We start from the raw sequence: 15,935 nt of genomic DNA, 5'->3' as shown, positions 1-15,935 counted from the left end.
GTGAGCATCTCTTCTGACTCTGTACCTAGCCTGATGGGTATATTTCTATCTATTTTTTCCTAGGAAGATTAGAAATAAGAAGCTTACTATGATACTTCCTCTAAGCTCTGTATCAAGAGTTAAGACTAAATGCTCTAGGTCTAAAAGTTAGCTTCTACCCCCCTCATGGCAACATAGAAATGAACTAAAATACCAAATCTTTATTGAAAATTAGAAGATAAAATTATCTTAATTTGAAGCACTAAAGTGTATTTTTGCTAGATTTTTTTCATGCTTTTATAAACTATATAAATCATATCTGAATTCTTGATGAGCTAATGTATACTAAAAAAGTCATTATTTACATTTTATCTTGGCTGTAAATAAAAACTTAATCTCTCTTCAAAATTAATTGAAAAATACCTACCACAATATTTGGAGATGGGTTTTTCCTAAATTGATCTCTTGCCAAAATTATCTGGTATTTTGTTAGATTGGGGATATCCCTTCTCATCAAAATATTCCTCTGAATCAAAGAACTGGCAAATGCTTCCAAAACCTGCAAATTTCAGTGAAATTTAGTTTAAGCTTAGTCCTTTTTCAAATACAATTATTTCCTCACGTATTAAAATAGAAGTTATATATTAAAGTTTGTCTTAAATTTTTAAGTAAACATAGCAAAATAACAAAACTTAAAAGTACTTAACATTTATCCCCAGATAACAGCCATATGAGAGTCAGCATAAGCAATGAGTGGATCCAACTACAATTTAAGAACAAATGTGTTTATCTGTGTATTTCTTAATTCCTCTCTCTCCCTAAACTAAACACACTATAATCTAAGCACAGTGAATAAAGGGCCTTTGATTTCTCACTGCTGCATCTTCAGTATGAAGAACAAAGTCTGGCATATAGTAAGACTTTGTCTTACTGACTAAATCAAAACCTCTTGAGTACATTCAGTTTGATCTGTCGATTGATTCTTTCAAGAAATACTTATTAAGCATCTAGTAGTGTATGTCAAGCATTGTTCCAAATGCTGGGAATTTGTAGCTGAGACAAATGAAGTTGCTGCTTTCATACAGTTTACATCGAATTAAGGGAAGCAAAGAATAAGGAGTGAACAAAGAGTGTTTCTATTATAATAAATGTATTTAAAAACCTAAAACACAGTAATGCTATGGAGGTTTTGAGGAAAACAGGGTCAACTATAAGTAAGGGAAACAAAGATGGTCTCTTTAGAGAGTAATATTTCAGCTGACATCTGAATGATAAGTTCTGAGGACAGAGCATATCAGAGGAAATAGAAGACAAAAGGTCCTGATGTAGGATAAGTTTGATGGAAAAGTGAAGGAAAACAGAGACCTCGAGATGAAGACCTAATATAGCAATATGTAATCAACTGTTTAACTTTTTACCTAATTATTTCCTAAGGATAGGACTATTTTTGTAGAGTTTTATTTTTCCTCCCTTCTAGCTTAGCTGATCATATTACCTACAAAAGCACTTCAAAAGCATCAATAAAATTGAATGCTTATTATGTGTTTATACAAATTATAATTTTTACATCCTTATAAATGGAACCATTTTAATCATTAGAAAATATATCAGTATTAAGGAGATGATTATTATATCAAACTAACACGGGGACTCCTGGCTGGCTCAGTCGGTAGAGCACGTGACTCTAATCTTGGGATCAGGAGATCAAGCTCCAAGTTGGGCAAAGAGTTTATTTTTTAAAATTAAATAATTAATTTTCAAAATAAAAAGCTTCTTCATTGCAAAGGAAGCCATCAACAAAATGAAAAGCCAATCTACTGAATTAGAGAAGATATCTGCAAATGACGTATCTGATGAGACTAATATCTAAAATATATAAAGAGCTTATACAATTCAACACCAAAAAAAAGAGATCTGATTTAAAAAATGTGGAGAGGACCTGAATAGACATTTTACCAAAGACAACATACAGACGGCCAACAGACCTAAGATGCTCAACATCATTCTTCATTCATTAGGGAAATGCAAATCAAAACCACAATGAGAAATCACCTCATACCTGTCTGAATGATTAAAATCAAAGACAGAGAAATAACAAGTGTTGGTGAGGATGTGGAGAAAAAGAACCCTTACATAGTGTTGCTGGGAATGTAAATTGGTACAGCCATGTGGAAAACAGTATGGAGGTTCCTCAAAAAATTAAAAGGAGGGGTGCCTGGGTAGTTCAGTTGGTTAAGTGTCTGCCTTCAGCTCAGGTCATGATCCCAAGGTCCTGGGATTAAGCCCCACATCAGGCTCTCTGCTCAGTAGGGAGCCTGCTTCTCTCTCTCTCCTTGTCAAGTAAATAATAAAATCTTTAAAAAAAAATTAAAAGTAGAACTACCATATGACCCAATAATTCCACTACTGTGTATTTAGCCAAAGGAAATGAAAGTATTAATTTTGAAAGATATATGCACCCTTATTTTTATTGCAGCATTATCTACAATAGTCAAAATATGGAAGCAACCCAAATGGCCATCAGTAGACAAATGGATAAGGAAGATGTGATGTGTGTATATATAGATACATATACATAATGGAATATTACATAGTCAAAAAAGGGACGAAATCATGCCATTTGTGACAACACGAATAGAACTAGAGGATACTATAAAAAGTGAAATAAGTGAGACAGAGAAAGACAAACACCAAAGGATTTTATTCATATGTGGAATCTAAAAAAAAAAAAAAAAAAAAAGAATAAACAAGCAAACAAAAAGCAGAATCAGACCTATACATACAGAGACAAAGTAATGGTTGCCATGGGGGAGGAGGTTGAGAAGGTGGACAAAATAGGTGAAGGGGAGTGGGAGATATAGGCTTCCAGTTACAGAATGAATAAGTCACAGGAATAAAAGGCACAGCATACAGAATATAGTCAATGATGTAGTAATGTTGTATGGTGACAAGTGGTAGCTATACTTGTGGTGAGCATAGCATAACATAAACTTGTCCAATACTACATTGTACATCTTAAACTACTGTAACATTGTGTGCCAATTATACTCAAATAAAACTTTTTTTAATTAAAAAGGAAATTACTGGGGGACACGTGGGTGGCTCAGTCTGGTTAAGCATCTGCCTTTGGCATGGGTCATGATCCCAGAGTCCTGGGATGGAGTCCCACATTGGGCTCCCTACTCAGTGGGAAGCCTGCCACTCCCCCTGCCTGTGCGAGTTTTCTTTCTGACAAATAAATAAATAAAATCTTAAGGAAAAAAAAAAAAGGAAATTACTGGAAATATTTTATATCTTAAATTAATAATGCTTAGAATTTTGTTAAAAATAATTTGAAAACAAAAAATAAACTATATCCCTAAAGAACTTTTCTTTAAGAAAAACTTTTAAAGATTAAATGATAAATGAATACTTTGGTTGTCTGTAACTACAAAACAAAGTACTTCAAAACATTTTAAATTTAAAAACAACCATTTTATTTGCTCATGACTCGAATTCTTCAAATAAGAATGTAAGCAGATCACTAAGAGCTCAGGCCAAGACACTGTTAACAGTGAGCACTCCTAATACACAGATTTTGGTTTCAAAATACCATTCTGGGATCCCTGGGTGGCGCAGCGGTTTGGCGCCTGCCTTTGGCCCAGGGCGCGATCCTGGAGACCCGGGATCGAATCCCACGTCAGGCTCCTATTGCATGGAGCCTGCTTCTCCCTCTGCCTATGTCTCTGCCTCTCTCTCTCTCTCTCTCTCTATCATAAATAAATAAAACTTAAAAAAAAAAAATAAAAAAAATAAACAAAATACCATTCTTCCATAAAAGTAATAAGGATTCCTTGGAGGAATGGTTGATTCCATGGCTGGGACATGAGAAATACTAAATGAGCACAAAATATCTTTTGAGGCCAGGAAGTTAGAAGTGTTTAAAAAAAAAAAAAAAAAAAAAAAGTATATTTCTAAAGGACACAAGACACCCTAAATGGTTAAAGTTGGAGCAATCTGAGCAACAAAATTCATTCTGATAGAATTAGATTGTAACAAATAGAAAAAAATATATTAGTCTATACTGATACAAGGAACTGAATTAATAAATAAATGAGGGGATCCCCGGGTGGCGCAGCGGTTTGGCGCCTGCCTTTGGCCCGGGGCGCGATCCTGGAGACCCGGGATCGAATCCCACGTCGGGCTCCACACATGGAGCCTGCTTCTCCCTCTGCCTGTGTCTCTGCCTCTCTCTCTCTCTCTCTCTCTGTTACTATCATGAATAAATAAATAAATAAAATCTTTAAAAAAATAAAAATAAATAAATAAATGAAAGGAAGAAACAGATCTTCATCATATAGGTATGATGATAACAAATATAATTGTCAAATTGACAAATATAAAAGAATTGAGGGAAAGGAGAAACCATGATTACGCAAACAACATAAATAACTGTAGAAGGCAAGACCACTGTATGCTAAAATTAGATGGCAAAGTATGTTGAGAAACAAGACACTTGAGTAGTGTCAAAGCATCTCCCCACTGGAACTTTATAATATTTGTGCATATTCCCTGAAAGTCTAAAACTACTGCAAAATAAAATGTTAAAAATAAAAAAGAATTCTGTCCGCACTGCAGAGACAGTTAATCTCTGTTCATTGATGTCAGGAGCCTAGAATGGCTGGATGTTACATGTAATACCTTAACTGGGGCCATGTGTCTATGCCCTCGATTTTAGCTATCAGTTCCTCCTTTCTCCTGAACAAGGCTTAGCTGAGGTTCATCATGGCTTATTTGGAGTTTATCACATTCGGTTGGTCACAGTCAGTCACAGAGCCAGTCAACACTGGAGGGAAAAGGAAATGCATCTATCTCTCCATGGGAGGAGTGTCAAAGAATTTGTAGGCATCTTCAATCTACAACAATGAAGATATGAAAACAAGATGTTCTCCTAGCATGACACTAATTAGGAACCATAGAAAAGCAGTGTGTTACCTCAAATTTTTCTCAAAGTGATAAGTGGCTAAGCAATTTCTCAGTAGCTACAATATTGACATTTGGCCCAGATAATTATCTGTTGTTGGGGAACTATTCTTGCTCATTACAGAATGTTAAGCAGCATTCTTAACCTCTACATATTAGATTCTAATAGCAATCTACTCTCTACTCCCTCCATTTATGACAACCAAACATGCGTCAAGAAAATGCCAAATGTCAGAAGGTGAGCAAAATTGCTTCCAGTTGAAAATCGTTGCTGTAGGGGATCCCTGCATGGTTCAGCGGTTTAGCACTGCCTTCGGCCCAGGGCGTGATTCTGGAGACCTGGTATTGACTCCCACGTTGGGCTCCCTGCATGGAGCCTGTTTCTCCCTCTGCTTGTGTCTCTGCCTCTCTCTCTCTCTGTCTCTCATGAATGAATGAATGAATGAATGAATGAATGAATGAATGAATAAATAAATAAATAAATAAATAAATAAATAAATAAATAAATAAAATCTTTAGGGGAAAAAAAAAAAGAAAATCATTGCTGTATAATAGATCCAGGAGGAAAACACTGAAAATATATTTTCTTACAAAGAAACTTGTGGTTAAATCTGGACATGTGTTTTAAGTGTGTTCCCTATGTGAAAATTCACTGAGCTACACACTTAGGTTCTGTACACTCTGCTATTTATATGTATGTGTGTTTTTTACTGCAATTAATAGATATACTTAAAAACTAAGGCTGTAATTGGCTTTAGAAATGGTCCATCATTTTGTATTTCCTCTTTAATAGTAACTAACAAATAAAACATGGTACTCATTCCAAAAGTTAATTTCAAAGAATTTTTCAACATACTAATTATATAAAATGATATAATTATAATCTCTCAGCCAGATTATATAAAATAAAATAAATACATTATCAGTTCATTTATCAAAACCCTAAATAGTGGTAAAATGGCTTACCTGGATATATGCCTTTTGGATGGCTGCAAGTTCTTCACCAAGGGGAACAACTAGCTTTTCAACTCGTCTTTCATGAGAGTATGGCAAAATATCCGGAGAATCTTCAGAACGAAGTTCTATCTGCCCAATTCGTAGGTTAGTAATAACCTGTTGAACAGCCTACAGAAAATCAAGTATTTATAACTACATTATATGTTAAAATTTTTAGCTTAGGTTACCAACAAAAATAAAATAGTGGTAAAATTTAGAACTCAAATCATTAAACTATTTTAACTATAAGTTATATTAGAAGTGTTACAAAAGAGGAAAAGGCTTTGAAACATCTTTTTTTCATATAGTCCTTCCAGCCAAACACTCAAGAAATAAGAACTAGTAAACATTCAGCAAATTCCTCAAAGGTATTTTGCACTTTTCAATGGCAGTGATAAACTCCCTCCAAATATATTTTATGAAGGCTCAGACAAACCGAAGTTTTAGGTTAGCAACCTAAATCCCCTCCAAATTATGTATCATAGACCATTTTAGAGCCAGAGCTATAACTCAGATTTCCTGGTTCCCTGGCAAATACTTTTTTTCCAGTGAAATCTTGTTACTGTTAAAGGAACAATATATCTTAGGACTACCTTACAAACCGGCTTGTTAAGAAATTGAGGGCATAGGGCATATACTATACTAAATAAATTATTGATAAATTAGTGGAATATTTTCCATTTAAAACACTACATATGATGTGAATATATGCTGGATATACTTTTAACCTCAGTACTGATGATGATCAAGAGTTGAAAGAACCCTAAATACTCCACTGAAAAACTTAGAATAGGGGGAGCCCCATGGCACAGCTGTTTATCGCCGCCTGCAGCCCAGGGTGTGATCCTGGAGACCCAGGATCGAGTCCCACGTCGGGCTCCTTGCATGGAGCCTGCTTCTCCTTCTGCCTGTGTCTCTGCCTATCTCTCTCTCTGTGTGTGTTTCTCATGAATAAATAAATAAATAAATCTTTTAAAAAAAAAAGAAAGAAAAATTTAGAATAAATGAATTCAATAGTTGCAGGATACAAAATTATGCAGAAATCTGTTGCATTTCTATACACTAATAACAAAGTAGTAGAAATGAAGAAAACTCAAATTACAATTGCACCCAAAAGAAAAAAATACTTAGAAATAAATGTAACCAAAGAAGTGAAAGACCTACTGCAGCATTATTTATGATAGCCAAGATATGAACAAACCAAGTGTCTGTCAATAAATAAATAAATAAATAAACAAATAAATAAATAAGATGATGTGTGTGTGTACACACACACAACGGAATATTACTGTCATAAAAAAATGAACTCTTGTCATTCGTGACAGCATGGATGCTAAGAGGGTATTATGTTAAATGAAATAAGTCAGACAGAGAAAAACAAATGCCATATGATTTCACTCATGTGGAATCTAAAAAACAAAACAAAACAAATAGACTCTTAAAAACAGAAGACTGATGGTTGCCAGAGAGGAGGTGAGTGGGGAGATGGGCAAATGAAGGGAATTAAGAAGTATAAACTTCCAGTTACAAAGTCACAGAGATGAAAACTACAGCACAGGGAATATAATCAATAATGCTGTAATTATGTTGTATAGTGACAAATGGTGATTATACTTATTGTGGTGAGCACTGAGTAATATATGGAATTGTGAAATCACTGGGGTATCTTGGGGGTACAGTTGCTTAAGTGTCAGACTCTTGGTTTCGGCTCAGGTCAAGATCACAGGGTTGTGAGATCAAGCCCCATGTTGGGCTCCACGCCCAGCATGGAGTCTGCTTAAGACTTTCTCCTTCTCCCTCTGCCCATTTCCACCATGCTATCTGTCTCTGTCTAAAATAAATAAATAAATATTAAAAAAAGAAAAAGAATTGTCAAATCACTAATGTGGTACACCTGAAACTAATATAACATTGCATAAAACTAACATAGTATGTACCTCAATAATATATATTTATTTTTTAAAAAGTTGAGGGGGGACGCCTGGGTGGCTCAGTGGTTGAGCATCTGCCTTCAGCTCAGGGCATGATCCTGGAGTCCGGGATCAAGTCCCACATCGGGCTCCCTGCATGAAGCCTGCTTCTCCCTCTGCCCATGTCTCTACCACTCTCTGTGTCTCTCATGAATAAATAAATAAAATCTTTAAGAAAAAAAAAAAATTGAGGAGACCCTGGGTGGCTCAGTCAGTTAAGTGTCTGCCTTCAACTCAGGTCATGATCCCAGCATTCTGAAATTGTCCAGAAATTAAGAGCATTTTTTTCAAAGCTGGAAAAGTCTCATGAGGTTTCAAAAGACAAAATATTATCTATCTATCTGTCTATCTATTTATTTATTTTTAAGTAATCTCTATGCCCAACGTGGACCTTGAACTCACAACTCTGAGATCAAGAGTCACATGCTCTACTGACTGAGCCAGCCTGGCAACCCAAACTAAATATAATTTCAAATAAAAAAACACTCTACAACAAAAATCACATCTTAATTACCTTTGTATTCCCAACACCTGGTATGGTACCTAAAATAGTTCACTATAATTACCAAGGGACCAACCACATCACCTGGAGTGGAATTATGACCACTTTATAAAACTGAGTAAGATGTTGATATTTTTAATTATTTTTTTCAACAAATATTTGAATGACTCCCACATGTCCGGTATTGAGTTAGTAACAGAGCTACCACCAACATAAACATAATCTGTATATTCATATAGTTACTATTTTCATGGGGCAGAAGACAACAAATAAATGAATAAGTCAAAAAAATGACAGATTAACAAACTATAGAAATGATCCCTGAAAGAGAGACTCTTAATCATGAGAAACAAAGTGAAGGTTGCTGGAGGGGGAATGGGGTAACTGGGTGATGGGCATTAAGGAGAGCACATAATGTAATGAGCACTGGGTATTATAGAAGACTGATGTTCTAAGTAAAAACTGAGTTTAATTAATTTTTTTAAAATGACAGATTATGGGGATATCTGGGTGGCGCAGCGGTTTGGCGCCTGCCTTTGGCCCAGGGCACGATCCTGGAGACCCGGGATCGAATCCCACATCGGGCTCCCGGTGCATGGAGCCTGCTTCTCCCTCTGCCTGTGTCTCTGCGCCTCTCTCTCTCTCTCTGTGACTATCATAAATAAATAAAAATTAAAAAAAATAACAAATAAAAAATAAAATAAAATAAAATGACAGATTATGGGATCCCTGGGTGGCGCAGCGGTTTGGCGCCTGCCTTTGGCCCAGGGCGCGATCCTGGAGACCCGGGATAGAATCCCACGTCGGGCTCCCGGTGCATGGAGCCTGCTTCTCCCTCTGCCTATGTCTCTGCCTCTCTCTCTCTCTTTCTGTGTGACTATCATAAATAAATAAAGAAAAAAATATTTAAAAAAATAAATAAATAAAATGACAGATTATGATTACTATTAAGAAGAAAATTACACACATACAAAAAAGATAGGGAGAGCTAGCTTTTGACAGTTTAGAGTAAAATTTTTTGAAGGCACAACATTTCAGCAAAGACGTAAAAGGTGACTAAAAACAATCCAGCATGTTTAAAGTGATTAAAGTAAGATCAGATGCAGCACAGAAATTTCTGAAAAATATCAAGGCTATGGGTAGAAGGAAAAGGCTTACAACTTGACAGAATTGAAACTTAAACTTAGAAGGTCTTCAAAACCCAATACAGAACACCACTCAGAGCAACTAAAATTAGAACATAATGAGATGGGGCTCAAAATTTTCACTACCCTTGAATAAAGGAAACCAGAGCTACCTGGAGAAATGGTTGATTCCACAGCTAGACATGAAAAATACTAAATGAGCATAAATATCTTGTATCTTTCAAAAGAAAGATAGGGGGAATGTCCAAAAGCAGGCACCATCATAAAGGAGGTCCCAATAGCCAAAGCTTTAATAATCTGAGCAACAAAATTAACAATGACAGCTCTGGATTGTGGCACATAGAAAAAAATACATGTCCATTAGTTCAAATTGATACAGAGAATTAAATAAATGGAAGAGAAGAAACACTCTTCATTACAAAAGAATTCACGTTAACAATCATAAAAGAAATGAAAGGAAATAATGATTAGGCAAACACCACAGAAATAACAGCTGCAAGCAAAAACAGTCATTGGATGCTAAAATATTTACATAGTCTCAGTAAATCCCCCACTATATGCTTATTAGTTACAAAGGGGAAAATAGTAATTTTAAAATGCAGAAACTGGGAAGATATCTTCTTAACCAAGTCAAGATTAACAACAACAGCAGTAAGACAAATCAACATCAAGTATTTTCTAATACCATGCACTGAAAAACGTACAGCATCACTTCTGGAGTGTTCTTCCCCAAAATGTATAACCTCACTCCAATCATGAGAAACATCAGACAAACCCAAACTGAGGAATATTCTACAAAATAACTGACATCTACTCTTAAAACTGTCAAGGTCATGGAACACTGGAGAAGATTGAAAAACTATCACAGATAGGAAGGACTGAGACAGGACAACTAAATGCAAGTGAGATCCTGAACCAGACCCTGAAGCTGAAAAGGACAATGGTGGGAAAACATAAAATTCAACTCAGGTCTACAGAGGAGTTACTAGTATTGTGCCAACGTTAATTTCCTGGTTTTGATACACTATGGTATATGTTAACATTAGGGTAGCTGAGCAAAGTAGAGATAGAGATTGCAATTTTTGCAAATTTTCTGGAAGCCTTAGTTCAAAATCAAACTTAAAAAAAAAAAAACCTGAAAACTTAATTTAAAAAACACGTAGAGTATTCAAAAGTTTAGTACTTTTAACAAACTACTTATGTATACTGACATCTAAAAACTGCTCATGTAGAAAATCTCCTCCAACCAAAGAAGAAAACAGGAATGTGTAAGAAATGTTGTAGTCTTGATGTCAAACTAAATACTAGAATGACAAACTGGTCCGGCCCCATACAAAAGCTGTTATTTTCTTAAATGTTAATAAATGGAAAGACATTTTACTTACCTTTATATCACTACCTGGTGTGGCACTGAGAGCCAAGATTCTAAAGTGATTTGTATATTTGAACAGTTCTCTTACAACCTTAAACAAGAAAAAAATGTTCTTTAATTTCATCCATCCAATACAAAAACAACAGTGATTCTGTTAAACAAACTATTATATATGTTCTATTATCAATACAAAAACAACAGTGATTCTGTTAAACAAACTATTATATATGTTCCATTATCATTCTTTCTTATAGAGTATTGATGGTCTAAGGGATGGAACCATCATGAGTCACATTATCTAAAGAGCAAATAATTCAGGTTTACATTCTACACCAATCAAAAACATCTTAGAGTTTCTTCCATACATAAAGCTACTACATCAAGGCTGACTACAGAGGCAAATCAAAATACTCAGTTAATTCAAGGGCAAATCGAAGAAGAAAAGGGTCTAATTTCTGTTGTTTGAGCCATATGTTTATTAGCCTTACAGCTATATCCATACTGCACACTTACCAGGTGAAGATAAGTCCTAACATAAAGACAGGGAAAAAAAAAAAACAGTATGAAATTAGATTTGAAATGGAGAAAAACTGTTTCAGGAAAAGACTTTAAAAGCCCAACTTTCCTTTTAAATGTTAACACATCTTCTCAATGGCACCAAAGCATCATTCTAGACTTCGAAATATGAATTCAACACCCATATCTGGTAATGTGAATTCAATACCCATATACTGAATTTTTCACCAGATTCCTAAATAATCCTTCACGTGACGCCCCAATACAAGGAAAAGAACCCCTAAGTAAATGGAATTGCAAGAATAGCTCTCAATATCTAATAGCTCTGCATTAGATATGGGAAATAGTAAAAACAGGTTATCTAAAAACTTTATTTCAACCCACATAAAGGATGAATTAAAAGAGACCCTGAATCTTGACTAATCTCAAAAAATATTATTTATGGACTTTCTTTTTAACATGATATGGAATACAACATAAAGACAGAACATTATACTTAACATAGAATTGTTCTAAGTAAAAACTGATGCAAGACAAAATGTCCCTAATAAATACATTACTTTCATCCAAATGGGATTCTCAAGCATTTTATAGAAAAGGAAATGGTGCTGTGTTTGTAACCCAGGAAGCTACATTCTTCATGGAGTTGGTGTGCCTGTTGGCTTCTCCATCTATAATATTCAAGGCATCATAAACACTCAGGACTGTTTGGATTTAATGAAATCAGTGCATGTCTTACTGTACTCAATAATAGCATAAGCTTTGTAAATTAAAAAAAGGGGCAAAGGCGCTCAGTTGGTTGGGTGTCTGACTCTTGATCTCAGCCCAGTTTTGATCTCAGGGTCATGAGTTCAAGCCCATTATTGGGCTCCATGCTGATTGTGGAGCCTACTTAAAAAAAAAAAAAAAAAAAAAAAAAACACCTGGTGCTAGAAATTTTCTTTGAAAATAAAATAAATGAATTAAAGTTGCTAGGTATAAGCTAAAATCTACAAAATAAATTCACAGAGTTAAAATAAAAAATTTTAAATGCCCCGCTCAAGCAGAAACCTTAACACACTGGATATTAATTTACTTGGAAAGATATGAATAAAAAAATATATACATCCATTTCCTGCCTAAAATCAACTCTAAAGATGACAATTCTCCAGAAGGTAACACAGAGGTATAATACAATAAACTTAAACTTCAGTTCTTTAAACAGGGAAACTACAAATTCACAAACTGGCAGTAAAATTCACCTCTTGGCACTAAATAAAATCAACTCTCCCTTTTATTCTTACGCTATACCCTCTCCCTGATATCACCAGATTATAGTTTTACCTACCCACCACCTACCCGTTGATGATTTGCAAAGCTGTATCTCCAGCTCAGAACTCTCCATTGAAATTCATACTTTTATCACCCACTGCCCACTGGTATCTGTACTTCGATTCCTCATAGACATTTCAAACTCAACAATCTAAAACTACACTAATCATCTTCATGTAATACCCCAAATCTTTAGTGCCTCCAGAACTCTTCATCTTGACTAAGAGCATCCTCAGTCTTCCAACTCAGAAACCTGGGAGTCATCCTAAATTCCTCCTCTTCCTCATTGTACATCCTGCCTTTAGCCTTCTCTCTTCTAATCTCTTTTAAATCTAAAGTATCACTGAACATTGTTCAGTGAGTCTCCACCACCTGTATTTCCTATGTCCTACAAAGAGCATTCAAATTGCTAAGCATAATATACAAATACCTTCATGGCCTGGACCTTAATTACCTCTCCAGCCATATCCCACTTCTTCACCTTTATAGTTTATATTCATGTAGTACTTAACTAGAAGCCACTGTGTTAGGTATGCTGCATATATTAGATCATTCAATCTTGGTAACAACTCTTGACAGTTAAGTATTTTACCTAGCTGCCAAGGAATGACACTGCACATCTGCTACCAATCTCTGGATTATTATCTTAGTTCCAAAACTCCACCCATACCCTATTTCAGATCACTGCCTCAACCATGACTAGGCTTTCAGCATCTACACCCACGGTAATGGTCTTGTTAAGGATTAAAAAAAAAAAATTTTTAAGACAGCAGAGACACTGTTTGAATGAAGTATTACTTTCATTGAAATAATGTGGGGCTTTTTCATAATGATAACACAATCAAAACTTCCATCATTAATAAGTATTCACTAAAATACTCTTTAACAATATGTTCACAGTCCAAAGACTTTTAAACGAAATATTACCTGACAATAAGCGTAGTTTCCAAGAGCTTTATGAGCTTCATCAATAACTAGACACTTTATTTCAGCAGCAGGACAAGCTCCTCTAGAAAGATCATTTACCATGACTTGAGGTGTAAGAAAAAGGACTCTCTTACTGCGCCATATTTCCTTCCTGGTGAAAGCTTGAGTAGTTCCTGTAAACAAAAGTGACATTCTATATTCTAAATGCCAGGACTGTTATCTTTAAAATATCTATAAATAATCTGGCCTAATTTCACAATGCAGTCCTTTGGTAATCTGCCTTCAGCCAAGAACAATTTAACAAATCATTGAACTGTTACATTTTAAAGCTCTGTTGTGATCCAAATGTCAATGCTGAGGCACAACTAGACAGTTTTTAGAGAATTCCTACATAATGACACAATGTCTTAAGAAAAGCAAACTTTCTTTCTGGGAAATCTTTCTGGGTTAGAAAGTCGGGAAACCTCCTGCTCACTTACTGATGGGAGTATACACACATAATCGCTTCAAAATGCTCCGACAAACTAAAGGGAGTCTCTGAAAATTGAGTAAAGCAACCCTTTTTTGTGAGGGCCAGGCTTGCTTCAAGTAGATAATCCTTTAAGGGAGAAGATGTAAAATATGCTGTGTTCTGGGGACTATTCCGCATGGAATTGCTTTAGCTCAGTTTCCACCAGAACGCGTGCTTTCCCGAGTACCCAGCTCTTAATTTCAAATTAGCCCATTCTCTAAAATACCTGTCATTTCGGCCATGTGGGACTGCGGAATACCCATCACTCGGTAGCAAGCCTCGATCTGCTGTGTCACCAAAGGTTTCGTGGGGGCCATGAAGACCACCTTGCCGGAAGGGAACCAGCGGTAGAAATTGTACATGACCACGGCGGCAATAAAGGTCTTTCCCAAGCCAGTAGGGAGACACACCAGCGTGTTGCAAAACAGAGAAGTCCGGGTAATCTGTAGCTGGTAGTCCCGCACTGGGCAATTAGTAGGGTAAATCCACAGGGAGCCCGCTGAGGTGCAGAAACCGCCATTCTCTACCCTCAGCTGCTGCTCGGCCTCATACACTGCAACCAGCAATACATCATCGTCCGACTCCGGCTGAGCCTCTGCAGCCGGAGGAAAATGTGCCGTAGAGGTGCCCGGGCTCTGAGGCCGCTCAGGTCCAGAGCTGCAACCCGGGGCTCCGGCTGATCGAGAAATGCTTGAGCCCCACGTCTGGAAAAGCGTTCTTTGCCGTCCGCTCATTAGGCTGACAATCACCAGAGGCCTCTCTCAGACGCAAGCCGTTCCAACAGCTCAACCGCCGCCATTCGGATCCCCATCGGTTACCTTCACACAAAACAGTGGAACGCGAGGGCGGAACTGCAGACGGTGGGTTCATCTAGTTGAAAATGCCGCCACTGAGTTTGCGTCGGAAATCTGATTGGCTGGCTTCCCGGAAACCCTTGCGGAGTAGTCCCGGAGACGCATGCGCACTACCCTGGCGTTACTCTAAATTTGGTCCGCGGTTCAGTTTCCTTATAGACTTTAAATCTAAGTTCCGTTCCGATGACTGGGCGTTTGGGCCTCATTGCTAAGATGATGATATTGCTTAAAATGATAAAAAAATAATAATAATAATAACTTTGAGGTCCACGAATATCCATATTTTTGTGAATTTAACGTTATGGAGCGTCTAACATTCCTTGTTGGCTATGTTTTTAAATCGGAAGATGAGGTGAAAAACACATGGGCTACGTAGAATTAAAGGTCTTATTTCTTTATCCAAGCTGAGAAAAAAAAGAAAAATGCCCGGTCTCATTTTCCCAGTATTTGGAGAGGTAGCCCATTATCTTAATATTTTTATTATTAAGAGGGAAGTGAACGGTTTGGCTTCATATTCATCAGGAAATCTGAAAGAAAAAAAAAGGAAGGCATTCCTGATTCCATCATTACATCTCCATAAATGACACCAAGCCGTATGCGTCAGTGAGATATTATTCTACTCTAGCGACAGCTTTCTACCTCAGGCTTGGTACGATTCCCCGCTTCTTCGCTCCAAACTCTGGCAACTTGGAGTAACCTCTGGACATTTCCTTCCTCGTGTGTGGGTTGTTGTGAACATTAATACTATCGCCGTCGTCATCCGCAAACAGCATCCTGCGTGCAGCTTCTTTACATTGTTGTGTTTGGCCAGTTTCTTGAACTTGCTTTTAAACTTTCCGGCGTCTTTTTATTTCTTGGGCAGGGAAAGGAACAGTTGTATTTCAGTTTCA

The 15,935-nt window shown here is 36.5% G+C and overlaps 1 protein-coding gene across 1 annotated transcript in view; it reads right to left on the bottom strand.

Annotated features, from left to right (window-relative positions):
• FANCM (FA complementation group M) overlaps positions 1–15,098 on the bottom strand; it is a 62,871-nt gene extending 47,773 nt beyond the window's left edge. The window contains exons 1-5 of the mRNA XM_038544622.1: positions 14,418–15,098; positions 13,681–13,853; positions 10,940–11,017; positions 5,908–6,066; positions 407–538 (exon numbers count right to left, since the gene is read on the bottom strand). Coding sequence (XP_038400550.1) covers positions 407–538; positions 5,908–6,066; positions 10,940–11,017; positions 13,681–13,853; positions 14,418–14,925 — 1,050 coding nt within the window. The 5' untranslated portion in view covers positions 14,926–15,098. The remainder of the gene's footprint in view (positions 1–406; positions 539–5,907; positions 6,067–10,939; positions 11,018–13,680; positions 13,854–14,417) is intronic.
• Between the last annotated feature and the right edge of the window lie 837 nt (positions 15,099–15,935).

This window comes from Canis lupus, chromosome 8 (genome assembly GCF_011100685.1).
Source record: "Canis lupus familiaris isolate Mischka breed German Shepherd chromosome 8, alternate assembly UU_Cfam_GSD_1.0, whole genome shotgun sequence".
NCBI lineage: Eukaryota > Metazoa > Chordata > Mammalia > Carnivora > Canidae > Canis > Canis lupus.
Note: the sequence above shows the minus strand (reverse complement) of the source record. Positions and strands in the feature narration are given on the sequence as shown.